We start from the raw sequence: 27,392 nt of genomic DNA, 5'->3' as shown, positions 1-27,392 counted from the left end.
CACAGTTGAAGAGTACCTATGATAAAAATTACAGACCTCTACATGCTTTGTAAGTGGAAAAACCTGAAAAATCAGCAGTGAATCAAATACTTGTTCTCCCCACTGTATAGCCTAATGTTTTATGCTGACAGTACATACCAGTACATACCCTATCTGATGGTCTTTTCACCAGTCATCTTCATTTGTCTCGCGATCTCTCTAAATGAATCTGTAATTCTAAGCTACTTTCACCAGAAACATTAAAAAAAGAAAAGGTATGCGGATTGGATGTAGTTTGAGGTAATTATGTTTTAGATAAATATTTTGACATGCTTGGTTGCAAAAAGAAACAAGGATCCACTTCTTTTACCGACTTCATTCATCTCTGCGATGTCAGAACCTGTGTGGTCCTGTATGCAAGGTTGCCAGATTTCATTGTCAGTAAATTGCATTTCTCTCGCAGAGAAATTTGACCCGCCCAAGCCCATTAAAAAAGTCAAATGAAATCCCCCCACCTGGAAACACTGCCAGTATGAAAAAGGCTTCCTCCTACCGTCTCATTAGCTGCAGTGTTTCGCTGGTATTTTATTTATGAACGCAAAATGGTTTTACCATGCCAACACACAGAGGCGGTGTGAGATTTTTGGAAGGTTGTCGCCTTTTAGTTTTTAAATCTGGAAAATCCCTGTGTATAGATATAGGACTATAGAATTCCACCCGCCAAAGTGGCTAGTAAGAGTGACTGCGTTACACGCAAACAGCCGAATTCCAACCGCATTTGGCGGGTGCCAATGTCAAGCCTTGACATTTCAATTATTTCAACTTGTCAGTGACTATAGTCATTTCATATTTGTTTTCATGGAAACCAAGGACATTTCTAAATGACCCCAATCTTTTGAACGGTAGTGTATATATGAACTGGGCCTAAGGCATTCACAGTGTCAGTACTCGCTTTGATTATTATAGCATGGTATTAGTTTATATAATAGGATTAGTGTGTAATGGAATCAGTGTAGCATGGGATTAGTGTGTAATGGAATCAGTGTAGCATGGGATTAGTGTGTAATGGAATCAGTGTAGCATGGGATTAGTGTGTAATGGAATCAGTGTAGCATGGTATTTGTGTAGCATGGGATCAGTGTTGTATGGGATTATTTTAGCATGGGTTCAGTGTAGCATGGGAAAGTGTATTGCTGACATCACCAGAACTTGCGACATCTTATACTTTAAATTGGAACACCTCTTCCAACAAAGTGGAGCTGCACTGCTTTAAATTTTAGTGAGATGGTGATTTACTGAATCAAGCAGAAGAAAGTATGATGCTATGCAAAAGGTCTATTGTCTAGTTGGCACACAGCATCTTCCACTAGTCTAGTGCAATATCAGGAAGGCCCACAAGGTGGCTCCCTCCTCAACCCTTAGGGTACAAGTGTTTAATAGACAGACATCTTAGAACTTGGTAAAACGGGGTCCTGTTCAGTCTAGCACCATGTATGAAAAAATCTTAAGACAGAAAAAAAGCTGTGATCTAGGGTCAATCGAGTTTGTCCCTCCCTGTTTCTGTTTAATGAACATGACCATATACCTGCTTAAAGAGCTAGTAACCGGTTGGCAAGAAATTGGTTTGGTGTGTAGTCATACAACAATAACAATCAAATGTATTGAAAAATGTACTGTTGCATTTATTCTGCCCTCAAAGAATCACAGCATGACATCATCAGACATAAAAACACAAAGCCATGCACAATGGCATTCAAAAATAAAAAAAGGAATTTTTTGCAATTTACAAATAATTTACTGCAAGAAATATGAACAATATTTTATATACAGACCTTTTTTGTGCATATTATAACAGTTAAAAAGTAATCTCTTGCCTATAAACAAATTGTTTTTATTTCTGTGAATTGATTCTTGAAAACACCAAATATGTGTAAATTCTAATAGTACTTGGCAATTATTTTTAAATAAACTAGAGCTAATTAAATTAAATACAAACATGCTGTGATACCTATTCTTATTTTTTTAATGTTTACTGAATTACTCCAAACCTTTAATTTGTTTGAATTATCATAACTATAGCTACAAATGTAGTTCCTTATATCCGCAAATATAATTAGCTAAACATTACATATGACCAGTCGAGCTACCTCCAGGGTACAAAGAATATGTAAGAAATTACCATTCAGGTCTTCTGAAGTAGATGTTTTGTTAGGAACATTCATAATGCAAAGATTAATAAACCTAATTGCCAACCCACACCATAAACCACGTTCACTAACACACTCAGATTGTGACCACTAGATGCCGTGGTAGTATCAAGGCATCCAGTAGAGACTACATCAGCTGCCGTTTACCATAGAGATAGATAGAGAACTCAATTTCTTTTGAGCATGGGCCACTGAGTCATCCGGATGGATCAGATATTAACTATACTTGTGAGCGAACATTCCATGACAGCAGGTGACTGTAAATCACCAAACTTGGCTTGATACCTGCTCAAACACCACATCCCAGGTGGCGGTTTGCTCACCTCATAGAAGTAGTAGAATATTGACTAGTTTAAAATGGAGACAACCCAAATGACACTGTCCGGCGTTCTCACAGAACCGTGCTCTCCTAGGTCTCACAGAAACAATAAAGATGATATGTTTAGCTAAGTCTATGAGTTAAACACAGCAGCCAGCACTGTGACAAATAATCATCTGCTCACCTAGCAGGAATCACCTTTCAGGTATCAAGCTACTGATTAGCAATACATTTACAGATCAGTTGTCAATCACTGGTCTGGTCGCAATATTCTCCTGTTCACCAGGCGTCGAGGGAGCAAAGATGGGCAATTACGACAACAAATACTGTTACACAATACCCTAGAAACCAACAAAACAAAAAATACTTACCTGCCCTATATTGTAAATATACAAAATACATTTTAAGCACCCCCCTTCAACAAAATGTTCAGAAAATGTTAAGAAAAAAATATATATACTACCTATCACTGGATTGTAAATTACCAAAATGTAAATAATATCCAGAAAATCCCTGGGCTCAAACAAAAAGTAGACAGCCCCTAAACCCTCTGCTCTTGAATGTAATTTTAAATAGTCTCATTCGAGTGTGCTTGCAAGTGTATTTGCCCTAAGCAGGGGAGAGTGTTGATTGGAGTTAGCTAACTCACAACGGAATTCACTAAGTAGCTACACACATCACAAGGTGTCTGATTAATAAGGTGTGAGTCCAACACAAAAATGTAGTTTTGTTGATTGAATGTGACACCTGGCAGCCACCAGCGTTAGGCATGAGACTACAGTTGGACCAGCATTTGAGATGGCAATCACACTGCATCTCCAATACAGTTTCGATGGGGATTCCCTGGAGGGAAAGTGGTTAGGGCAAGTGTCTAAGGGACTTTTTTGTGTTTGGAGTCCAGCCACATATTTAAGATGTACTCAAATTGCGCACATAGCAACCTTTAGTAGTGGTGTCACTGTTAGTACACCTCACTGAAAGGGGAGAAGTAAAAAAGCTTTATCCTGCTAGTGGAGGTTGTGACAGTTTAGACTAGAAACATAAAACCCCCTAAACTGATTTAAAGAGCACATAATCAGCACATCCTTGGAGTCCTAATTCAACAGGAGTGTAAACCAAAGCATGCAGACAGAATGGCTGACTTGTCCTTAATCAGATAATGTATTGAACATACTATTGCTGTCTCATGAAAACTACATGCTTGGCCATAATTTTTTTTTTACATAAATTCAAAACAAGGAGTAATTTCATTAATTAAGGACCAATAAAATGTTTTCAAAACTGCATCTCAAGTTTATCATCTGAAGGTTATTTGAGGTGATAAAATACTGCACTGGTAACGGCACCCCATTTGGCCAAGCTGTGAGAAAATCACATATTTTAATAGAGCACACAGTGAAACCCAGTTCCCTATAGTAACACTACGTACCACCACCAGCCCGTCACAAAACCCCACGCCCTCCCCAAAATGAAGGAGAAAGAGCCCAAAATGTCTGCTCTGTTGCCCTGTGTTGGGGAGCTCACAACAAGACATCTACATTAGGCTTACCTTTCTCTTGAGTCTGCATTAGAATAGTCTTTGTAGATCAGTCTCTGTACAATTCTCTTTCCTCATTAGAATAGTCTTTGTCCTACCCAGAAGCACTCACGAGAACCTGCATGTGTATATACCATTGTGAGATAGTGTAGTCTAAAACAGGTGGGTTTTCATGACACCAGTTCAAAACTAGAAAAGAACATTCCAAAATGAGGAAACTGGCCCAAGCCAAAGTCAATCTGTAGAGCGAGATAGGGCACGCTGATGTCGACCAGGTCCCAGCTCCCTAAAGATCTCCGTCCTCTCCCTGGGCATCCAGGCCATTATGCAGGAAGGCCTCCTTCTCAGGTGCCATGTCCTCTCCGTTGTGGCTGGTCTTGTAACCATTCAGTTCCACATCAGGAGAGGTGCGAGCCAGGGCCGCCTCTGTACTGTGGCGGATACCGTAGCTAAAGTAGATCACAAAACCTAAAACAAACAAAGAGTTTAGTTATCATCTATAGTTCACAAAACCTAAAACACACAAAGAGTTTAGTTATCATTTATAGTTCACAAAACCTGCAACACAGAGTTTAGTTATCATCTATAGTTCACCAAACCCACAGCACAGAGTTTAGTTATAATCTATAGTTCACCAAAACCACAACACAGAGTTTAGTTATAATCTATAGTTCACCAAACCCACAACACAGTGTTTAGTTATAATCTATAGTTCACCAAACCCACAACACAGAGTTTAGTTATAATCTATAGTTCACCAAACCCACAACACAAGGTTTAGTTATGGTCTATAGTTCACAAAACCTACAACGCAGAGTTTAGTTATCATCTATAGTTAACAAAACCAGCAACTCACAGAGTTTAGTTATAATCTTAAGTTCACAAAACCTGCAACACAGAGTTTAGTTATCTATAGTTCACCAAACCAACAACACAGAGTTTAGTTATAATCTACAGTTCATCAAACCCACAACACAGAGTTTAGTTATAATCTACAGTTCATCAAACCCACAACACAGAGTTTAGTTATAATCTATAGAACACTAAACCTAAAATACTGACGGCACAACAATACATCAACAGCGTATTAATGGACAGCAGTAAAACGTCCTTTTAAAGGGAATGTCTATCCAGGGTCCAATACTTAATGCATGACACGTGTTAAAGGGAATGAAGAAGCATTACCAAGGGACATCCAGATGGCAAAGCGTACCCAGGTGCCCCGGTCCAGCTGCATCATCAGGTAAACATTGACAAACATGCTGACCACTGGGATGAATGGAAGCATGGGGACCTACAGTGGACAAATACAGAGGTCACATAGAGTTAATTTCCTCACCGGGGGGAGAGCTGCACTGCAGGTAGGTTACAGATTCCGCCCTGTGGTGGCATGAATGAGGGTTTTTTGCGTTGGTCATCAAAGTGTTTCGATGTTGTGGTGTGAAGTGCTGTACGTGTGAGGTATGGAGTTGAATGAATCAATATGAAGGAGAGGTTAGTCTTGATGCTTGGCTGTCTCTTTGACAAACAAACAGATTGTATATTTTCTTTGCCAGGGTTTAACAATCTTTAAAATTAAACCCAAGCACCACTCTTTAGAATGACAGTCAAATGTACACCGATCAGCCATATCATTATGACCACCTGCCTGATATTGTGTAGGTCCTCCTTTGGCCGCCAAAACAGCCCTGACCCGTTGAGGCATGGACTCCACCAGACCTCTGAAAGTGTGCTGTGGTATCTGGCACCAAGACGTTAGCAGCAGATCCTTTAAGTCCTGTAATTTGCGAGGTGGGGCCTCCATGGATCTGACCTGTTTGTTCAGCACATTGCAAAGATACTCGATTGGATTGAGATCTGGGGAATTTGGAAGCCAAGTCAACACCTTGAACTTGTTCCTGTGTTCCTCAAACCATTCCTGAAGCATTTTTGCTATTTGGCAGGGCGCATTATACTGTTGAATGAGGCCAATGCCATCAGGGAATACCGTTGCCATGAAAGGGTGCTCATGGTCTCTACCTAAACAACAATGCTTAGGTAGGTGGTATGGGTCAAAGTAACATACACATGAATGGCTGGACCCAAGGTTTCTCAGCAGAACATTGCCCAAAGCATCGCACTGCCTCCGCCAGCTTGCCTTCTTCCCATAGTGCATCCTGGTGCCATGTGTTTCCCAGGTAAGCGACGCACACGCACCCGGACATCCATGTCATGTAAAAGAAAACGAGATTCATCAGACCGGGCCACCTTCTTCCATTGCTCTGTGGTCCAGTTCTGATGCTCACGTGCCCTTTGTAGGCGCTTTCAGCAGTGGACAGGGGTCAGCATGGGCACCCTGACTGGTCTGCGGCTACGCAACCCCATACGCAACAAACTGCGATGCGCTGTGTGTTCTGACACCTTTCTATCAGTACCAGCATTAACTTTTTCAGCAATTTGAGCTACAATAGATCTTCTGTTAGACCGAACCACACAGGCCAGGCTTCACTCCCCATGTGCATCAATGAGCCTTGGCCCCCCAAGACCCTGTCGCTGGTTCACTGCTTTTCTTTCCTTGGACAACTTTTGATAGGTACTGACCACTGCAGACCAGAAACACCCACACGGGCAGCTGTTTTGGAGATGCTCTGACCCAGTCGTCTAGCGATCACAATTTGGCCCTTGTCAAAGTCGCTCAGATCCTTACACTTGCCCATGTTTCCTACTTTTAACACATCAACTTTGAGAACAAAATGTTCACTTGCTGGCTAATATATCCCACCCACTGACAGGTGCCATGATAAGGATTCAGTGTTATTCACTTCACCTGTCAGTGGTCATAATGTTATGGCTGATCGGTGTCATTGTAAATTGTCTTGGTGTTAGGATGGCTGTGGGGATTGGGGTCATTGTGGGGTCATAGTAGTGTCTTGGAGTTTGGTTCATAGTAATGTCTTGGTGTTAGGGTCATTGTGGGGTCATAGTAATGTCTTGGTGTTAGGGTCATTGTGGGGTCATAGTAGTGTCTTGGTGTTAGGGTCATTGTGGGGTCATAGTAATGCCTTGGTGTTAGGGCTGTTGTGGGGTCACAGTAGTGTGTTGGTGTTAGGGTCATTGTGGGGTCATAGCAGTGTCTTAGTGTTAGGGTCATTGTGGGGTCATAGCAGTGTCTTAGTGTTAGGGTCATTGTGGGGTCATAGCAGTGTCTTAGTGTTAGGGTCATTGTGGGGTCATAGCAGTGTCTTAGTGTTAGGGTCATTGTGGGGTCATAGTGGAGTTATCATAGTGTCATGGTACGGTACCTTAAACGACAGCTTGGTCTTGCTCTCAGGTTGCCTCCAGATGATGAAGGTGAGAAGAAGACACGTAATGAAGATGACGGTCAGAACTACCATGTTCCAAACTGCCAATCCTCCCTGGACTGCTAGTATACTAAACACCAGAATCAGACATCCTACAGGACGAGAGGAGAGTGAAGGTCTGTGTGTCTGTTTCTGTGAAAGTGTTAGCATATACAGTTAGGTCTGGAAATATTTGGACAATGACACAATTTTCATAGTTTTGGCTCTGTACACCACCACAGGGGATTTGAAATGAAACAACCGAGAAGCAATGGAAGTGCAGACTTACAGCTTTAATTCAAGGGGTTGAACAAAAATATCGTACGAAAAGTTTAGGAACTGCAACCATTTTCATACACAGTCCCCTTATTTCAGGGTCTCAAGTTAGACAAATTAACACAATCATAAATAAATTGTTAATTTTTAATTATTTAATTATTTGCCTTAAAAAACTCCTGGGTTGCTTTCGCATTATGTTTTGGGTCATTGTCCATCTGTAAAGTGAAGCACCGTCCAATCAACTTCGCTGAATTTGATAGAATCTGAGCAGAATATATCCATATGCACCTGGCCTTTCTATTCTTGAGGCTTTTGAATGGTTTGCACCTTGTGGTGAACCCTCTGTACTTGCTCTTACGAAATATTCTCTTCATGGTAGACTTGGATATGCCATACATGCCATAACTGGAAACAACTCCAGACCTTTTACCTGCTTAATTGAAGAAATAACAAAGGAATAGCCCATACCTGTCTATGTAACAGTTTTGAGTCAACTGTCCAATTACTTTTGGTCCCTTGAAAACGAAGGAGCTACATATTAAAGATCTGAACTCCTAAAACCTTCCTCCTATTTGGATGTGAATACACTCAAATTAAAGCTGATCGACTGCACTCAAATTAAGCCCATATTCATTACTTAACAGTAACATGAACATATTTTGGTAAACAGCCAAAATAACAAAACTTGTGTCAGTGTGCAATTATTTCCGGACCTAACTGTACATGTGTTTTCCTGTCATTTTCATTACCCATGAGGCTGACAGCCATGTTGACAGTGAATCCAGACAGGACTGAAGGTTCAGAGTTGTCCGGGAACAGGACAGTCTTCAGGCTGAAATGCTCCTTCACCCCCGGCAGGATGTCCATGCTGGGGGTGGAAATTCCATCGCTCAGCTCCGCCTCCTCCTGGGTACTGGCCATCTGATAGGCCAAGGAGCTGGGATGCTCTGGTTGGTACCTGGGACATTAGCAGGTATTATCTGTGTCACACATGGCATCCTGAGTAGTGTACTATATAGGGAATAGGGTGATGGTCTGAAGTGGTATACTATATAGGGAATAGGGTGATGGTCTGAAGTGGTGTACTATGTAGGGAATAGGGTGATGGTCTGAAGTGGTGTACTATGTAGGGAATAGGGTGATGGTCTGAAGTGGTGTACTATATAGGGAATAGGGTGATGGTCTGAAGTGGTGTACTATGTAGGGAATAGGGTGATGGTCTGAAGTGGTGTACTATGTAGGGAATAGGGTGATGGTCTGAAGTGGTGTACTATATAGGGAATATTATGCAGGTGTAGTGTACAATATAGGTTTGTAAACAGGGGGCTGAAGGACCATCAGGAGATCAGTACATACTAGGGCTGCACGATATATTGTTTCGACATTGCGAATAGTCACATCACAGAACATGTGATTTAGTAATGTAAACATATATCAGTCTACAATATATATATATTTTTTTAAATGTTAAACTAGCATTATATTTGTCTGATATAATGTACTCTACTCCAATTTATGGGTTATTGGATACACAGTTTATTATTATTATTTTTTTTTTTTAAACACAGAGTTCGTTGCTGCAAGTGGTTGACAAGCAGGCTCTGCTTACACGTGACGAAATGATGAGCAAGGAAAAGGGAAATAAAGACCGAAATTGAGAATTTGGTTGCAAAAAGAAATGCATCGTCGATTATATGGAAATATTTTGGCTACAGACAGGATGATGTTGACCAAAAACAGGTGCTTTGTCAAGAGTGCCTTGCAATTGTTGCCACAACACGAGGCAACACGACCAGCTTGTTCGATCATTTAAGCCGGCACCACAAATCTTCGTATGACAAGTGCAAAGTATCTCAATGCCGTCCAATCTATTTCGGATGCCTTTGCCAGGATTACACCAAACGAGAAAGGTTCCAAACGGCAGAGAGAAATCACAGATTCAATAACATTGATAACATGATCCAGTCGCTTGACAAGCGGTATGTAATGCCATCACGCAACTATTTTTCTCAAATTGCCATCCCAGAGTTGTAAGAGAAATGCAATTCTGGAAGTGCTTAGAAAATGCAGTGAAAAAGGATGGACGCCATTGACCGTGCTGCAGGTGTCTGCAAGAAGCTGGTGGGTCACTTCTCTCACAGCTGGAAGGACAGAAGTGCTCTTGAAAGAGCTCAGAAGGAACTCAATCTACCTTCACATTCCCTCATATCAGAATGCCAAACAAGTTGGGGTTCCAGACAGAAGATGATCAGCAGGATACTAGAGCAGCAGAAGGCTATAACTCAGGTCCTGTCTGAGGACAGGAAGACACGGCATCTAATTCTAACCTGGCAAGATATGGATGTCCTGGAATCTGTCAGTAAGTCACTGGGTTCACTGCTGGATTTCACAGATGCACTCTCAGGAGAAGACTATGTTAGTGTCTCATATGTGAACCCAGTTCTTCACCTCTTCAACACTTCAATGCTGCTAATACAAGAGGGAGAAACAGACTTGACCAAGACCTTGAAAACTGAGATGTTGCACTAAATCAACAAGCTACTCAGGAGCTGCTAGATGCGGCTTCTTGTTTGGATCCCCGGTACAAGATGGACTTCATCAGTGAAGACAACAAGCCCCAAGTCAAGGCCAGAGTGTCATCAGAAATGATGGAATGCCAGGAGGAGACGTCAAGCAGCAGCACTGAAGTGGAGCCTGAAGTTGCTGATACGTCCCAGGCAAAGAAAGCCAAGAAGTCCTTGGGATATTTCTTTAAACAGAGTGGAGCTGCAGCAAAGGGTGATTCCTCTCTGACCCACAAGGATGCTGTGGAAGCAGAATTAAACTACCTGCCTTCCATAGACAAAGAGGAAGATCCACTTGCATGGTGGAAAACAGAGTAAGCTTTCCACATCTCGCCAAGCTTGCCTGCAAGTATCTATCAATTCCCACTACAAGCTCCCCCTCAGAGAGGCTTTTCAGCACAAGTGGCAACATTGTCACTTGGCAACGGTCATGCCTCAAGCCTGTAATGGTGAATAGACTGGTATTCTTGGCCAAAAACCTTTAAGTTTGAGTGAGAAATGTATACATGCTTAAAGTCAAGTTATTATATTTGAATAACATTTAGATTTACTATATTATTCTTCAGCTGTGAGAAAGACATTTTTTTTTTTTTATTAGGTGCTCTGTTTAGAAAGAAACCAGATTTTATACAGTTGAAAGGTTTTATTAAATCGGCATTTGTCTAGCCATGATGATCAACACTGTTTTCCTTTGGCACTGTTTATTTTAAAAACATAAGTTTGTGAAATACAATGGTTCTGTGTTGATATTTGCTATTCATGTTAAGTTCATTGGTATTTATTAGTTAGGTTTTGCTTTTATTATTTTATTATTACAAAATATTTGTTTTACAAACACTGTATTTAATTTTTGTAAACCACTCAGGATTTCTCAAATGGTTTAAATTAAAAGATATGTTTCTATTTTCAAAAAAGAGGTTTGTAATTTAATTTGTAATGTCATAAAATTAAATTACTTTTTGATTTGATTTTGTCATTCACATTAATTCCCTATTGTGATAATGAAACTTCCTCCATAGAGCAAGCTCTGTTTTAACCTGGTTGGAGTACTGAGATAAAGCCTCCTGTATCCTCTTCATTCACAAATGAGCCCCTTTATTTTAGGGTAAGCAACATGCATTATTAATATCATAACATGTTAGCTCATTGACTTTAGCCTGAATTGATAGAAGAGTATTACATGAATACAATAGAACCATGGTGAATTAAACAGTGTATTAAATTAACATAATAAATTAAACAACCCAAAATAAGTCAAAAGGTAAAAAGTCATTTTCAGTTTCATTTTTAGATTTTTATTAAAATGATGAAAATCAGTACCTCCAAATCCGAGGCCATGGTCCTCAGTCGGAAAAGGGTGGCTTGCCCACTTCAGGTTGGTGGAGAGTGCCTGCCTCAAGTGGAGGAGTTTAAGTATCTAGGGGTCCTGTTCACGAGTGAGGGAAGGATGGAACGGGAGATTGACAGACGGATCGGTGCAGCTTCTGCAGTAATGCGGTCGATGTATCGGTCTGTCGTGGTGAAGAAAGAGCTGAGCCGCAAGGCGAAGCTCTCGATTTACCGGTCAATCTACGTTCCTACTCTCACCTATGGTCATGAGCTTTGGGTCATGACCGAAAGGACAAGATCCCGGATACAGGCGGCCGAAATGAGCTTTCTCCGCAGGGTGGCTGGGCGATCCCTTAGAGATAGGGTGAGAAGCTCGGTCACCCGGGAGGAGCTCAGAGTAGAGCCGCTGCTCCTCCACATCGAGAGGGGTCAGCTGAGGTGGCTTGGGCATCTGTTTCGGATGCCTCCGGAACGCCTTCCTGGGAAGGTGTTCCGGTCCCGTCCCACCGGGAAGAGACCCCGGGGAAGACCTAGGACACGCTGGAGGGACTATGTCTCCCGGCTGGCCTGGGAACGCCTCGGTGTCCCCCCGGAAGAGCTGGAGGAAGTGTCTGGGGAGAGGGAAGTCTGGGCATCCCTGCTTAGACTGCTGCCCCCGCGACCCGGCCCCGGATTAAGCGGAAGATGATGCGATGCGATGCGATGCGATTTTTATTAAAATTTTTAGTTCCTGACAAAATCACCCCAATCATTATAGAATAATGAATTATTCTCAAACAGAGCTTTTCAAGTCATCTGGTGAATACATCCTGTATTTTTTCATATCGCAGAAAAACTAAATATCGCAATGTCAGTTATTTCCAATATGGTGCCACCCTAGTACACACCCTCCTGACATCCACCTGTACGGTTTGGGGTACCAACCTGAGAACTAGGACGCAGGCAGCCACCAGGGTATAAGCCAGTAGAGTTCCTATAGACATCAGATCCACCAGGTCTTTCAGATCAAACAGGAAAGCCATGATAGCTGGAAGAGGGCGGTAGATAGAGATTGAGAGGGATAAATGGCGAAGGTGAGAGACAGCAGGAAAGGAATCGAGAGAATTGAGAGAGACAGAAAATCATCACAATTTAGTAATTAAAGGGATAGTTTGCGATTTTGGCAATTAAGTCCATGATCCATGTTCCCAGTGTCAGATAACTGTCTGGATAAGCTTGATATGTTTCTGCTTTCAGGTTGAAGGAAGTTTCTAGCTAGTGTTAGCACTAACATTTGTAAGCACTGCCATGCCAAACTACCTGGAACTTCATTGCCAAAATCCTGCACTCCACCTTTAATTAAAAAGGACATTAAATGTTTGTTCTACTATGGCATGCTGCATACAATTTGTCAGATTAGTAAACATCCCTGGGTTGGATATGGAGTGACATCACTCACAAAGCTGACCTTTGTTATGCAAAAACATGAAAGAGCATTTAGCAAAGGTCATCCACACAAAACCTCCTGATGTTCAGTGCAATCCAATCTGGTTGACTGTACTGACCTCATATGACAAACCAGGTCAAAGCACTCTGAACAACACCTGTTTAAAGGTATACTCTGGTCACATGACATTGCCAAGGTCCTCTGAAACTTACCCTGACTAAAATTGATCTCACAGTGTTACAGACATCTCCACCAATCACAAGCCTAATCAAAATGAGATTCAGTTGTGCAGCAGGTTACTTAGAGAGAGGAATCTCTCTCTGTGATTCAACAGAATAGAATCGGATATCAGTCCTACTTTGTCTTCTTAACCAATCACTTTTTAGCTGTCAATTTCAGTTGGATGATCATGTGACCAGAGTGCACATTTAACTTAACCCTCATTAAGACCACAACAAGATAAATCAACCTCTCTCCTCATTAAGACCACAAGAAGTTAAACACCCATGCATCTACTCCACCAATGACCCCAGACCTCTAACCTCGTCTCCTTTAACCCCTGACCTCTGACCCTGCTTACCAGACATGACCCCAGCAGCCATGGTAGACATGATCGGTGTCTTCCTCTCGCTGATGCGGGCCAGGAAGGAGAAGAGCAGGCCGTCGCGCGACATTGCAAATATTATACGAGGGAGAGGAAACATGGAGCCCAGGAGACTGGGGGGACGGATGGGAGAATGGGGGGGAGGAAAGGGGGTATGTTTTGGTAGATTGGAATTACAGTCAACAGGTTTGGGATTTGATGGGGGGACAAGAGGGGGTGAAGAGACAGGCAACAGAGAGGAATTTATAGAATGCGGTTGAGCTAGTGTTAAACTAGTGTTGCACTAGTGAAGAGCAGGAACAGACATGTAGTCACACAACTTCATACGAAATATACCCACCTCTAAAATACACCCACTTCCAAAATACACACACCTATAAAATACACACCTATAAAATACACACACCTATAAAATACATCCAGTTACAAAGTACACGCTCACTAACAATGATCCTTCTGATGGAAACCTCTAGTTTAGCCTGGGAACAAGTCTGTTTAAACATGTTGACCTGGGTAACAGTCTTTCAACCGGTCTGTTTAAACATGTAGACCTGGGTAACAGTCATTGGACTGGTACAAGTCCCTATTTAATCTGGTTTGGGTGATTGTTAGACCTATTTCTTTGGATTAATCTAGAACGTTTTTAAAGACCAGGACACATTCTAGTGTTGTTAAATATAGAAACAGTTAGTGCCCAGGCTATGATGACCTCTGATTGGACAGCATGCATTCATCCATGTACAAACAAGTAAAGGATGCCAGAGTTAGTCAGCAAAGTTCCAGAGCGAAATGTAGCCCCCAATGAACCCCATTAGTGTGAAAACCTGACCACCAGTGACCCGTTAATGTTAGATTCGCAGAACTCCGACAACCTTTCCAGAGATCACAGTTCTCCCGAAAATACCAGTTGGAAGATTTCCAGAATCACAATGGAATGAAAAGGAAGATTCTGAGTATTTCAACAAGGACTTTTAGAAAATCTGGGATTGTGGAGAAATGTTTGTATGGTTTTGCATCGTTAGGGGTGAGTGACCGGTGGGTTTTAGTGATGTGTCTCACCTGCCATGCAGCCAGAGGTGACCGTAGCGGACTGGGGTGTTTTGGTACGCGGGCTGATCTCTGCCATGTACTTGAACAGCAGACCGTCATCAGCCATGGCCCAGATCACACGAGGAATTGGGAACATAGCTCCCAGCAAGCTGCACACACACACACACACACATGCATGTACACATGCACGCACAAACACACACACACAGAAAACAGGCCGAGCTGTGCAGGTCAGTAAACCAGGATGTGACCTCAGAACAGGTCAGTTAACCAGGAAGGGTCCTGAGAACAGGCAACATTGCTGCATTTAGTCATTCATTATTTTTTACTAATTGGTCTTTTGACCAATCGGATCAGCTCTGAAAAACAGCTGATGTGAAAAGAACTGATGTGATTGGTCAAAAGACCAACTATCTGGAAAAGGATCCAAGGTGGTCAGCGTGTGTAATCGTATCCATGGTGTTTGGATTCCAAATAGTATATTTACATTACTTTGCAATGATCTCTGATTTGCTTTTTGGGTTGAGGAAGTTTTCATTAGGTTGAGAAGTTGCATTATTGTCGTTCTGAGTGGATCTAGTTTAAAGCTGCATTATGTAGGATTCTTTTCAGTAAAAAAACTAAGGTTTTTTCCACTACGAACATGGTGTGTAAGCTAATGAGGCCCTTTATGAGTTGTTTAGCAACACAGACAGCTCAGTGCCAGTGGAATAAATATATTATTATTGGAGTGTGCCGCTACTTTCCAGACAATTCTGTTCCAGCAATCCCGTTGGAGCCAGTGGCCTTCTGTGAGACGGGCCTTCCAGCCAATCACCTTCTGTGAGGCGGGCCTACCCCCTTGGCTTATTTTTTGAAAGCGCATTTTACCTGGATGATATATATAGCATTAGCATGCCATACGGAGTGTAGTTCATTTAGTGTAACAAACTATAATGGCAGCTAGAGACCAGGATGACAAACTGCCAATTCCTCCCTTATCTACCACAGCATACACTAAGAAAACAGCAAAAAAGCCTCAGGAGACTAGCTCTCTATAGTTAGCATCCAGGAACCCTAAGCTAACATTAGCAAGGCAAAGAATAATGTTGAACCCTGAGTTAGCTTTTTTTTTTGGAACAGATATTTTTTTCATATTATTATTCACAATTTCATTCTCTATTAGGCATTGGTGTTGAACCACTTTCTGACCGATGAGTAATTGCAAAATGCTGAAATAGTTTTTTTTTACAGAAAATCCTACCTAGTGCAGATTTAATATCGTTTGGAAATATAGTAACAATTTAAATTGTTGTATTGTTGTTTCCTCCACCCAACATATAAGCAGTGCTGAGATTTGACTGAAGATTGCGGCCTCCAATCACAGGCCTGAGATTTAGTAGGACAGGTTATGATAATGATTAAGGAGGTTTGAGGAATAAGAGGGTTAATTAGAAATGTTGATTGAATGGTTAATCAGAAGGTTAATTTAAAGAGTTAATTTCCCGTCATTTAAAACAGAGGGTTAGAGTGAGCTTCAATGGCATTTTGTACCCTTCTTAATACACTGGTTTCAACCACGTCAGTATAGACCCTGATTAAAAGAAGCAGAACAGCACGACACATTGGACATCATTATCAAACAGGTGATTTCAATTTAAACCAATTTCTCACTGCAATTCCACATGAAGCTGAACATTTCATATTTCATTTCTTAGTGGCCTTCCGTCACACACTGATAATCGCTGTACTTCTACAATACAACCCGGGATCAAATGGTTAAAAGACAGCAAATAATCACAACATAAAACAACCACAACCATTAAAGCTGAAATCTGGGAAGAAATTGTTCATATCAGCCCGTTTGTCATTGTTTCTGTTAAGGTGTCACAAGGAAAGGGAGAAACCTCCAGCATTGGGATCAATGACATTCCAAAAAATATTCAACTATTCAATCCCAGGTGCAATGATGTGCAGTAATCAATAAATATGTAATATTGCAAACGTGGCAATTTCACCAGTGCAGATTCCAGCTCTAACATACATATGTTTAATAGTGGAGATACAGTATGTTGTTATGTTGGAATGACTATCAGCTAGCTGGTCCAGAACCCCGTCTTAACAGCCTTGGAAGATTAAGCCCTCTGCATTTTGGGTCATTCCTAATGACCTCCAAAAGTACAGTATTTGGACTGTGACACATTTTTGTGTTTCTTTGGCTCCATATTAGACATGATAGACATTTAAACGGGGGGACAAAATGCTGTCATTTCTAAATGGCTCATTGTCATCATTTCATACAGACACGTGCTGGAATACAGAATGGAAAAAGATGTGTCACCGTCCATTTACTTGGGAGTTGAACATAACGCAGCACAATGAAAGGAGTTCTCACAGAACCAGTGTAACTCCCACTGACCCAAAGCATTTAATGGAATATATGAAAGTTTAAAAACTGTTAGCAACAAAACACCTAAAATGAAAGTGTGAATGTAAATAATGGGGTTCCTTCCGGGTCTACGCGAGGTATTTTCTACACGTTGTTCTGGACTCTAATCATACATGAGGTCAGTTCTACACGTTGTTCTGGACTCTAATCATACATGAGGTCAGTACTACACGTTGTTCTGGACTCTAATCACAGTTCTACACGTTGTTCTGGACTCTAATCATACATGAGGTCAGTACTACACGTTGTTCTGGACTCTAATCACAGTTCTACACGTTGTTCTGGACTCTAATCATACATGAGGTCAGTACTACATGTTGTTCTGGACTCTAATCACAGTTCTACACGTTGTTCTGGACTCTAATCACAGTTCTACACATTGTTCTGGACTCTAATCATACATGAGTTTATTTCTACACGTTGTTCTGGACTCTAATCATACATGAGGTCAGTTCTACACGTTGTTCTGGACTCTAATCACAGTTCTACACGTTGTTCTGGACTCTAATCACAGTTCTACACATTGTTCTGGACTCTAATCATACATGAGTTTATTTCTACACGTTGTTCTGGACTCTAATCATACATGGGGTCAGTAATACACGTTCTTCTGAACTCTAATCACAGCAGTGGTTCAATCTGCTACATAACCTGTTAGGCTGATGGCCTCGTGGCCAAAATATACTGACTCCCCCCTGGTATTAATAGAAAGCCTGGGAATAAGATCCCCGCCATGGTTAAATATATACACAACTGGTGGTGTGGGGCTAACCTCACCTACCACAGAAGCAGGCATGTTTGTGTGCGTGTGTGTGCACGCCTGTGCTAGTTCGTCACAATCCTGTACATTTTTAATAACTCTCTTGAAAAATGTGTGCGTTGACTGTTTTTGTGTGTTTGTCACTGGTTGAGTGTGTTCTCCCTTAATATAGCTACACTATCAATGTGTCTGTGTGTGTGTTCTCTATGTGGAGGAACCTGGTAGACTTGTTGTGTGTGTGTGTGTGTGTATGTTCTGAATGTGTGTGTGTACCTGGTGGACGTGTGTGTGTGTGCCTGGTAGATGTGTGTGTGTGTGTGTGTGTGTGTGTTTGTGTACCTGGTGGACGTGTGTGTGTGTGCCTGGTAGATGTGTGTGTGTGTGTGTGTGTGTGTGTGTGTTTGTGTACCTGGGGGACGTGTGTGTGTGTGGATGTGTGTACCTGGTGGACGTGTGTGTGTGTGTGTGGATGTGTGTACCTGGTAGACGTGTGTGTGTGTGTGTGTATGTTCTGAATGTGTGTGTGTACCTGGTGGACGTGTGTGTGTGTGCCTGGTAGATGTGTGTGTGTGTGTGTGTGTTTGTGTACCTGGTGGACGTGTGTGTGTGTGCCTGGTAGATGTGTGTGTGTGTGTGTTTGTGTACCTGGGGGACGTGTGTGTGTGGATGTGTGTACCTGGTGGACGTGTGTGTGTGTGTGTGGATGTGTGTACCTGGTAGACGTGTGTGTGTGTGTGTGTGTGTGTGTGTGTGTGTGCGTGCGTGCGTGTGTACCTGGTGTGTGTGTGTGCGTGCGTGTGTGTGTACCTGGTGGACAAGGCACACAGTGAGCCCACAGCCACAGCGTAGGTGGCCCCCTCCCAGCCGACGTATTTAAAGGCAGAGGGCAGGGGGCTGTTGTTGTCCAGGAGGTAGTAGGGCATCATCAGGGTCAGGGCGGCAGAAACGCCGAAGTAGGCCACAAAACAGATGAGGAGGGAGGCCACGATGCCGATGGGGATCGCCCTCTGAGGGTTCTTCACCTCCTCACCTGGGGAGCAGAGGTCACGTGTCAGAGGTCAAATGGGAGGTTACCATGAGAGCAACGTCACAAAACTCCTGGGAACTAGACAGAGTAGGAAAGTCACAAGTCAACGGAAATCCAACAAATGTGTCCCTAGTTGTTGATTTTTCTTGAATATTACTACAAACGTAGATCACACATGCCACACCAATTCATAACATTTAACTTGACCTCAACCCGAAACTTAAACCTGACCTTAACCATACATTAAGGTTTCAGGTTTCAAAGAGTATATAAGCAGAAATATAGCGAGACAGAAAATAATATAATATAATAATATAGCGAGACAACAATATTCATAACAGGGTGACCTAGCATCAATTGATAGAGTTATTGAAATATTAAATACATATGAGTGCAATAAGCTTATGAATCATTGCATAGCACACTACAAACACGTAGTGAGAATTAAGAAAATGTACACACAGCTTTAAATATATTAAGAGGATAATGTGATCACATACATTACACTGTACATAGCAGCAGTTTAAAAGAGTACTGCAAATTAGCAGCAATATTAGTAGTAGTATTGAATATTGTAGAAATGGCAAGTATAGCAGTAATATACACTGAAAAAGAAAATGTAAACCAGCATGCATTTTTTATATTCTAATGTCCATTAAAGTACCTGAAAGGGAATCAGAGCATCTGGAATGTTCGTGTGTGATCATTATGATTATGGATTGAGGATCCATATGGCATGACGGAAAAAACAGTTTTTGGGTCTTGAAGTACGTGCTTCGATGCTCCGGTAGCTTCTACCAGACGGCAGCAGTGTGAACAGACCATAGCCTGGGTGGCTGTGATCTTTGATGATGTTTGGTGCTTTCCTCAGGCATTGTGTATGGTAGGTGCCTTGCACGGAGGGGAGATGGCAGCCGATGATGCACTCTGCATCATCCACCCACTGGAGGGACTTGCGGTCTGCAGCGGAGCAGCTGCCGCACCAGGCAGTAATGCAGCCTGAGAGCATGCTTTCAATGGTGCAACTATAGGAGTTGGTGAGAATATTTGCAGACATGCCAAGTTTCTTGAGTCTCCTCAGGAATTATAGTTGTTTTTGGGCCGTTTTCACTACCAGGTTTGTCCTTGATGAACACACAGAGAAACTTGAATTTGAAGACTCTCTCCACTTCAGCCCCATCGATGTGTATGGGGGCATGACCCCCCTCTCTGCTGCTTCCTGACGTCCACGATCATCTCTTTAGTCTTACAGACGTTGAGAGAAAGGTTGTTGTCCTGGCACCATGTAGCCAGGTTCCTTACCTCCTCTCTGTAAGCGGTCTCATCGTTGTTGGAGATGAGGCCCAGGATGCTAGTGTCGTCTGCGAACTTGAGGATGACGTTGGAGCTGTGTGTGGCCATGCAGTCGTTTGTGAACAGGGAGTACAGGAGGGGACTGAGTATGCAGCCCTGTGGGGCTCCAGTGTTCAGGGTCAGTTTAGAGGAGGTGAGGTTGCCCATTCTCACCACCTGGGGTCTGCCTGTAAGGAAGTTCAGGATCCAATTGCAGAGGGAGGTGTGTGTCATCAACTTAAGTCCCAGGGTCCTGAGCTTAGGAACAAGCTTGGTGGGCACAATAGTGTTGAATGCGGAGCTGTAGTCCACAAACAGCATCATCATGTATGTGTTGCCATTTTCCAGGTGGGAGAGGGCGGTGTGAGTCGTCAACTTAAACCTGACCTGAACCCTAAACATAAGCCTGACCTCAACTCTAAACTTAAAGCTGACCTAAAGCCTAAACTTAAACATGACCTCAACGCTGAACAGGACACACAAAGTATATCCTTCAATAGGATCAGAGAAAAGCCCCACTAGAGCTGGGATTAATCAAGTCAAATACAGAGAACAGCCCCACTAGAACCGGGATTAATCAAGACAAACACAGAGAACAGTCCTAATAGAGATGGGATTAATCAAGTAAACACAGAAAACAGTCCCACTAGAGCTGTGATTAATCAAGTCAAACACAGAGAACAGTTCCACTAGAGCTGTGATTAATCAAGTCAAATACAGAGAACAGTCCCACTAGAGCAGGGATTAATCAAGTCAAACACTGAGAACAGTCCTACTAGAGCTGCGATTAATCAAGTCAAACACAGAGAATAGCCCCACTAGAGCTGGGATTAATCAAGTCAAACACAGAGAACAGCCCCACTAGAATTGAGTTTAATAAAGTCAAACAGAGAACAGTCCCATTAGACCTGGGATTTATCAAGTCAAACAAAGAGAACAGTTCCACTAGAGCTGGGATTAATCAAGTCAGACACAGAACAGCCCTACTAGAGCTGGGATTAATCAAGTCAAACACAGAGAACAGCCCCACTAGAGCTGAGTTTAATAAAGTCAAACAGAGAACAGTCCCATTAGACCTGGGATTTATCAAGTCAAACAAAGAGAACAGTCCCACAAGAGCTGGGATTAATCAAGTCAAACACAGAGAACAGTTCCACTAGAGCTGGGATTAATCCAGTCTAACATAGAGAACAGCCCGACTAGAGATGGGATTAATCAAGTCAAACACAGAGAACAACCCTAACAGAGCTGGGATTAATCAAGTTAAAAACATTGTTGACAGGCACACGGCACTAATCACTAATCATCCCACATGCATTTATTAATTATTATAATCTTGTACTCTTATACTCTTCACCTGACACAAACAGAAGAGGACTGGCCACCCCTCAGAGCCTGGTTCCTCTCTAGGTTTCTTCTTAAATTCTGACCTACAATATTAGGAAATCTTTTCAAGCCACTGTGCATGAATCTGTTGTTGCTTTCTCTTTGGGGTTTCAGGCTGGGTCTCTGTAAAAGCACTTTGTGATAACTGCTGATGTAAAAAGTGCTATATAAAATACATTTGACTGATTGATGTAGTGGAATGACATTATATGCAGGATAAATGCCTCTGTTCTGTTAATGACCTTAAGAGTTAACACAGCCATTACCACCTAAATAGGAGCTCTGTAAACAGGTTTCATCACTATAGTCATTAATCAACCATGAAGGACTCCTGAGGGGTAGAATTGGTTTTGCAACTGTTTTTCATACACATACACACACACGCATAGATATATATACATACATACACATATATATTTATATTTAGACTCACATTGTTGAGCAATATTTTCTAGGCGAGCTACCCTGTTGATTACAACACAGATCTGGAAACTGGCACGCCAACAGCTTACACACACACACCCACACGCACAGTTCCTTCTAACGGTTCCTCCTGTCCTGGCAGTGTCATCCTTTAACAGAGGTGGATGACAGCCACTGTGTTTCCCAGCTGCCAAACTCATGACTGTCATCATGACTCTTGTTCTGGAGAACCCCCTAAACAGAGATATTGTGTGTTTGACCAGAAGACAGATATTGTGTTTGACCGGAAGACAGATATGTGTTTGACCTGAAGGCAGATATTATGTGGTTGACTCAAATATAAGGGCATTGCTTAACACCCAAAGCTAACGTCCCATTACATTTAAAATGATTAAGGTACATAAAACATTTTGAACACAATGCTGTATGTTTCTCTGGGTGAAAGGTTTAAGGTAAAGTTTTAGGGCATCGACAAGCCTTAAAATGTCCTCTCAGAGCACAGCCCAACTGAAATGCAAGCTCCACCCTCAATATTTGAGGCAACCAATCACATAATTTCAGTTTGGTGGGCAGATCAGTCTTCAGTACAACGCTGATCTGACAAGACGTGTGTGTGTGTGTGTGTGTGCTTGTGTCTGTGAGAGAGAGACTAAGCGTGGGCTTGCATGTCTCTTAAGTAGAAACACATCTTCTATTGGCACTGAAGCCGTATGTTAATTTAAGCCAGTTTGGTACAGTAGTGCCATAATTCTGACACAACTGGAGAATTGAATTATGATTATTTAACTATTTTTTTTTTTTTTTTTACATATTTTCTGTCTAACAACACCAAGTTTGAATCTCACTGTTGAAAATTCTTGCTACAAAAGACAATGCAATTAAAACACAGGTGTCAGTGTGTGCATTTTTGTGCAAGGTGTGTGTTTGCATGTGTGTGTGTGCACATGTGAACATTGCTAAAGAAGTTAGAAACATGCCCAGACAAACCAAGTACACATCAGCCAATCAGAGTGAGAGAACAGGAGGGGTGGAGATGGAGAGGGAAGGAGGAAGTTGGGGGTAAATGCAGGGAGGGGGAAGGAGGAAGTTTTGGGCTATAGGGGAGAAGAATATATTGGGAGGGCTATAAACAAACAATAAACACTCCAACACAGAAACCTTGACCAGAAAAAACAGACACACACCAGACAAGGCAAAACACTTAGTTACACTATGCAACCACATGGTCCTTATTTACAGTCCATTCTGTGTCACAGGGTTTGGCTCACTGCTAGAGGCCAGACATGAACACACTCTAGTGACTCTTTTACCCTCTACATCACACACACGTCGTGCTCCCTACACAAAAACACAGGCACGCACATACACACACTGCCCTCTACACACCTCCTGTTCAAAAGACTCAATCCCCCTCTAGAAGACTAGACCCTGACCCTAATTCAGAATTTAACCTGAAAATACATTACCCTAATCCTGAATTTAACCTGAACATACCTAACCTTAATCCTGAAATGAACCTGAACATACATGACCCCTTATCCTGAACTTAACCTGAACATAACTTACCCAAATACCATAAAATCAGGATTAGACAAAGAAATCTTAATCCTGAAGCTTAACTAAACATATATGACCTGGTTTTAGTTGTCAGGGTAACGTCTCTTTGTAGCACTGCATTGTTGAATACATGTTTCTGATTGCCAGGAAGGGCTTTCTAGGGGGCACAATATTTCTCAGTAAATGACTTGACCTCCCGGACACCCTGGTTGTGAATGGGACTAGTGAACACAGACAAAGCTAGCCTTGTCCCCTCCCCTGAGCCTTGTCCCCTCCCCTGAGCCTTGTCCCCTCCCCTGAGCCGTGTCCCATCCCCTGAGCCTTGTCCCCTCCCCCGAGCCTTGAACCCTCCCCTGAGCCTTGAACCCTCCCCTGAGCCTTGTCCTTACTCATGACCAGCTGTCGGTCTGTGTTTAATGTCTGGGTGTCTATCTGCCTTGCTGTCTATCTGTCTGGCTGTCCATCTCTCTGGCTTTCTATCTGTCTGGGTGTTTAATCTCTGGGTGTGTGTGGGTGTGTGTGGGTGTGTGTGTGTGTATATAGTGTAGTGTATCTGTGTGGGTGGGTGTATACAAGTGTAAATCAAGTAAAGGAATAAAACATTGCAGACAGCTGAGTTGCCAAGGAGATGGATCAGGGTAGTTTAGCCTGTTCATGGAATATTAATGAAATGGAAACTTGAGTCACAGCATGTTTACTAAAAACAAAACAGAAGCAAGCGGAATAAAGTGTATTTTTGGCATATCAGAGATAGACAGAGCGAGAGACAGACAATGAGACGGAGAAAGAACGATAGAGGGAGGTATATGGACCTTGAGGAAGCACTACGCAGAGGCCAAAGGACGAGCCCAAAAGTGTCCAATCTGAATTCAGGGTTTACTACAGTGTTTCCTAATGAATAGACCTCAGGCCAAGGGGTGGTGGGCTCCAACCAATCCAACACGTCTCCCCTCCCCCCGAACATCTGGCTCCTCCCACACAGACTGACCTGTAGTAGCGATACAGTCGAATCCCACAAAGGCATAGAAACAGGTGGCAGCTCCTGACAGGACGCCGGTGAAACCAAATGGCATGAAGCCTCCAACACCGAGACTCTCCGCCAACGGCAAGGGCTCTGTGGAGCTGGGAGATGTGGATCATCAGAGACACCGCTGGACTGTGTGTGTGTGTGTGTGTGTGTGAGATGGCCTACTTGAGACTGGTGTTTCCGTGCAGTATGACATCAGGGTCTAGTTGCCAGTTCTTCAGGGTCCCTTTGACCAGTCCGGACAACACCATGAACAGCAGCACAAGGATGTTGACACACGTGAACACCTTGTTGACCACCGCTGATTCCTTCACCCCGAACGACAGCAGGCCTGCGGGGACACAACAGAGGAACACACCGGGCTTGCGGTCGGCTTCAACTTCCCCAGCTTACTGATTCTTTTTCATGACTCCATTTTAAGGGAAGGAGGGAGGGTGGGTGGGGGGAAGAGAGTGTGAGTGTGTGTGTGTTAACGCAGGTGTATAAAAGCGTTTGTGTGTGTGTGTGTGTGTGTGTGTGTGTGAACCTGTGAGGGTGATGATGATGAGCACAGCAAAGAGGTCCGGGTATTCTGCCAGTATCCCGGGGGCCTTCATCGGCATGTGCTGCCTGCAGAATGTCTCGATGTGTTTCCCGATCAACTCATCGAAGGTCGCGCTCCACGCACGAGCCACGCTGGAGGTCCCTGGGGAGGGATGGAAAGACAGACAGGGAGAAGGGAGAGGGCAGGAAGGTGGAGTGGCGGAGGTGTAAACAGTAATACACTCAGGTCTGTACACAGTTTGTTTTCAATGTCTACAAAGGCTCTACGAATTCAAAACCGAAGCCGACGTGAATTCATGTGCGCGTGTCCCGACCTATGATGTAGGAGAGGATGAGGTTCCATCCGGTGATGAAGGCCCACAGCTCCCCCACGGTGACGTAACTGTAGAGGTAGGCGGAGCCTGTCTTGGGGACGCGGGCCCCAAACTCGGCGTAGCACAGGCCGGCCATGACGGAGGCCAGCGCCGCGATGAGGAAGGACAGGACGATGGCCGGACCTGGGGACCGGAACCAGGAGATGACATTCAGGTTAGGGAGGATGCTGAATACCCTTGCAGTAATGGATTTCAGCAGAATTCTGGTGAGATTTCTGGGTTCATCCACTCATAGTACAGATGGTTCGCCAGTAACCCAGGAGCCACTGCATCCAGCCTGTATATAATGACCAGAGATGAAGATATTTTCAATACCGTTAGTAATGATTTAATAATCAATGAATCTAGTTGGCGCCAGTTCGATTGAGATAGAGCCAATGACACTGAGCCCCTGTTGACCCGAAGAGAAAAATAATGTAGCAGCTTATTGTGAACAGAACACGTCTGCTCGAGAACGCCGTCAACGAAAACGTCCCTCTGAAGAATAGTAAGTATTGTTGAGGTGATGAGCTTGAGTAAGTGAGGGCGTGCCTCATTGGGTACGGTGATGAGCCGTGTTAAAAGTGATTGTGTGAACACGCCGTCAAAGGCCATGTACAAATACGGTTCATTCATTAAGTAACGTGTGCCGTGTACATGGACCAGTCAAACATTGATGGACCTGTCAAAACATACGTTTAACGGAGCAGCTGTCCGGATCGGCCCCTGATAATGGACGGGTATATTCCAGGAAACAGTGAAAAACTAAAGTTTTCCTACACTGGCTCCAATCAGATGTATTGTTAGTAGTTATATCACTGACTTCCTTACTGGCTCCAATCAGATGTATTGTTAGTAGTTATATCAGTAACTATTGGTTACTGTCACCTAACTCTGGGGCTGCCTGGGGAAGCATATCCTTGGAGTGTTACACAGACCTCCACATGCTAGCCAACGGTACCCTGACTGCTGTTAGGTACCAGCATGTAATCCTCAGACCCATCATCAGAGGCAGTGGGCCCTGGGTTCCTCCTGGTGCAGGACAATGCCCGGCATTGTGTTCGCAGGTCCCAGATGCTGAAGGCATTGATGCCATTGACTGGCCCTCACATTACCCAGACCTGAATCACAGTTACCTCCTTTCTTACTCACACCACGTCACAGTTACCTCCTTCCTTACCCACACCACATCACGGTTACCTCCTTCCTTACCCACACTACGTCACGGTTACCTCCTTCCTTACCCACACTACGTCACGGTTACCTCCTTCCTTACCCACACCACGTCACGGTTACCTCCTTCCTTACCCACACCACGTCAGTTACCTCCTTCCTTACCCACACCACATCACGGTAACCTCCTTCCTTACCCACACCACATCACGGTTACCTCCTTCCTTACCCATACCACGTCACGGTTACCTCCTTCCTTACCTACACCACGTCAGTTACCTCCTTCCTTACCCACACCACGTCACGGTTACCTCCTTCCTTACCCACACTACGTCATGGTTACCTCCTTCCTTACCCACACCACGTCACGGTTACCTCCTTCCTTACCCGCACCACGTCAGTTACCTCCTTCCTTACCCACACCACGTCAGTTACCTCCTTCCTTACCCACACCACATCACGGTTACCTCCTTCCTTACCCACACCACGTCAGTTACCTCCTTCCTTACCCACACCACGTCACTGTTACCTCCTTCCTTACCCACACCACATCACAGTTACCTCCTTCCTTACCCAGACCACGTCAGTTACCTCCTTCCTTACCCAGACCACGTCAGTTACCTCCTTCCTTACCCACACCACGTCACGGTTACCTCCTTCCTTACCCACACCACGTCAGTTACCTCCTTCCTTACCCACACCACATCACGGTTACCTCCTTCCTTACCCAGACCACGTCAGTTACCTCCTTCCTTACCCACACTACGTC

The 27,392-nt window shown here is 43.3% G+C and overlaps 1 protein-coding gene across 3 annotated transcripts in view; it reads right to left on the bottom strand.

Moving 5' to 3' along the window:
• Positions 1-1,636: 1,636 nt before the first annotated feature.
• Positions 1,637-27,392, bottom strand: part of slc7a1a (solute carrier family 7 member 1a) — a 42,242-nt gene continuing 16,486 nt past the window's right edge. For 2 of the 3 annotated variants that reach the window (XM_029120960.2, XM_029120961.2), the window contains exons 3-13: positions 25,412-25,594; positions 25,081-25,239; positions 24,720-24,885; positions 24,516-24,649; positions 18,610-18,832; positions 14,624-14,763; positions 12,459-12,561; positions 8,391-8,599; positions 7,324-7,475; positions 5,228-5,336; positions 1,637-4,510 (exon numbers count right to left, since the gene is read on the bottom strand). In XM_029120960.2, coding sequence (XP_028976793.1) covers positions 4,329-4,510; positions 5,228-5,336; positions 7,324-7,475; positions 8,391-8,599; positions 12,459-12,561; positions 14,624-14,763; positions 18,610-18,832; positions 24,516-24,649; positions 24,720-24,885; positions 25,081-25,239; positions 25,412-25,594 — 1,760 coding nt within the window. In that variant the 3' untranslated portion in view covers positions 1,637-4,328. Of the gene's footprint in view, positions 4,511-5,227; positions 5,337-7,323; positions 7,476-8,390; positions 8,600-12,458; positions 12,562-13,540; positions 13,678-14,623; positions 14,764-18,609; positions 18,833-24,515; positions 24,650-24,719; positions 24,886-25,080; positions 25,240-25,411; positions 25,595-27,392 lie in introns of all 3 variants that reach the window. The other variant, XM_029120962.2, reaches the window with a different exon arrangement.

The sequence above is a fragment of the Esox lucius genome, chromosome 7 (genome assembly GCF_011004845.1).
Source record: "Esox lucius isolate fEsoLuc1 chromosome 7, fEsoLuc1.pri, whole genome shotgun sequence".
NCBI lineage: Eukaryota > Metazoa > Chordata > Actinopteri > Esociformes > Esocidae > Esox > Esox lucius.
The sequence above is the reverse complement of the archived record's forward strand: the minus strand, read 5'-3'. Positions and strand labels throughout refer to the sequence as shown.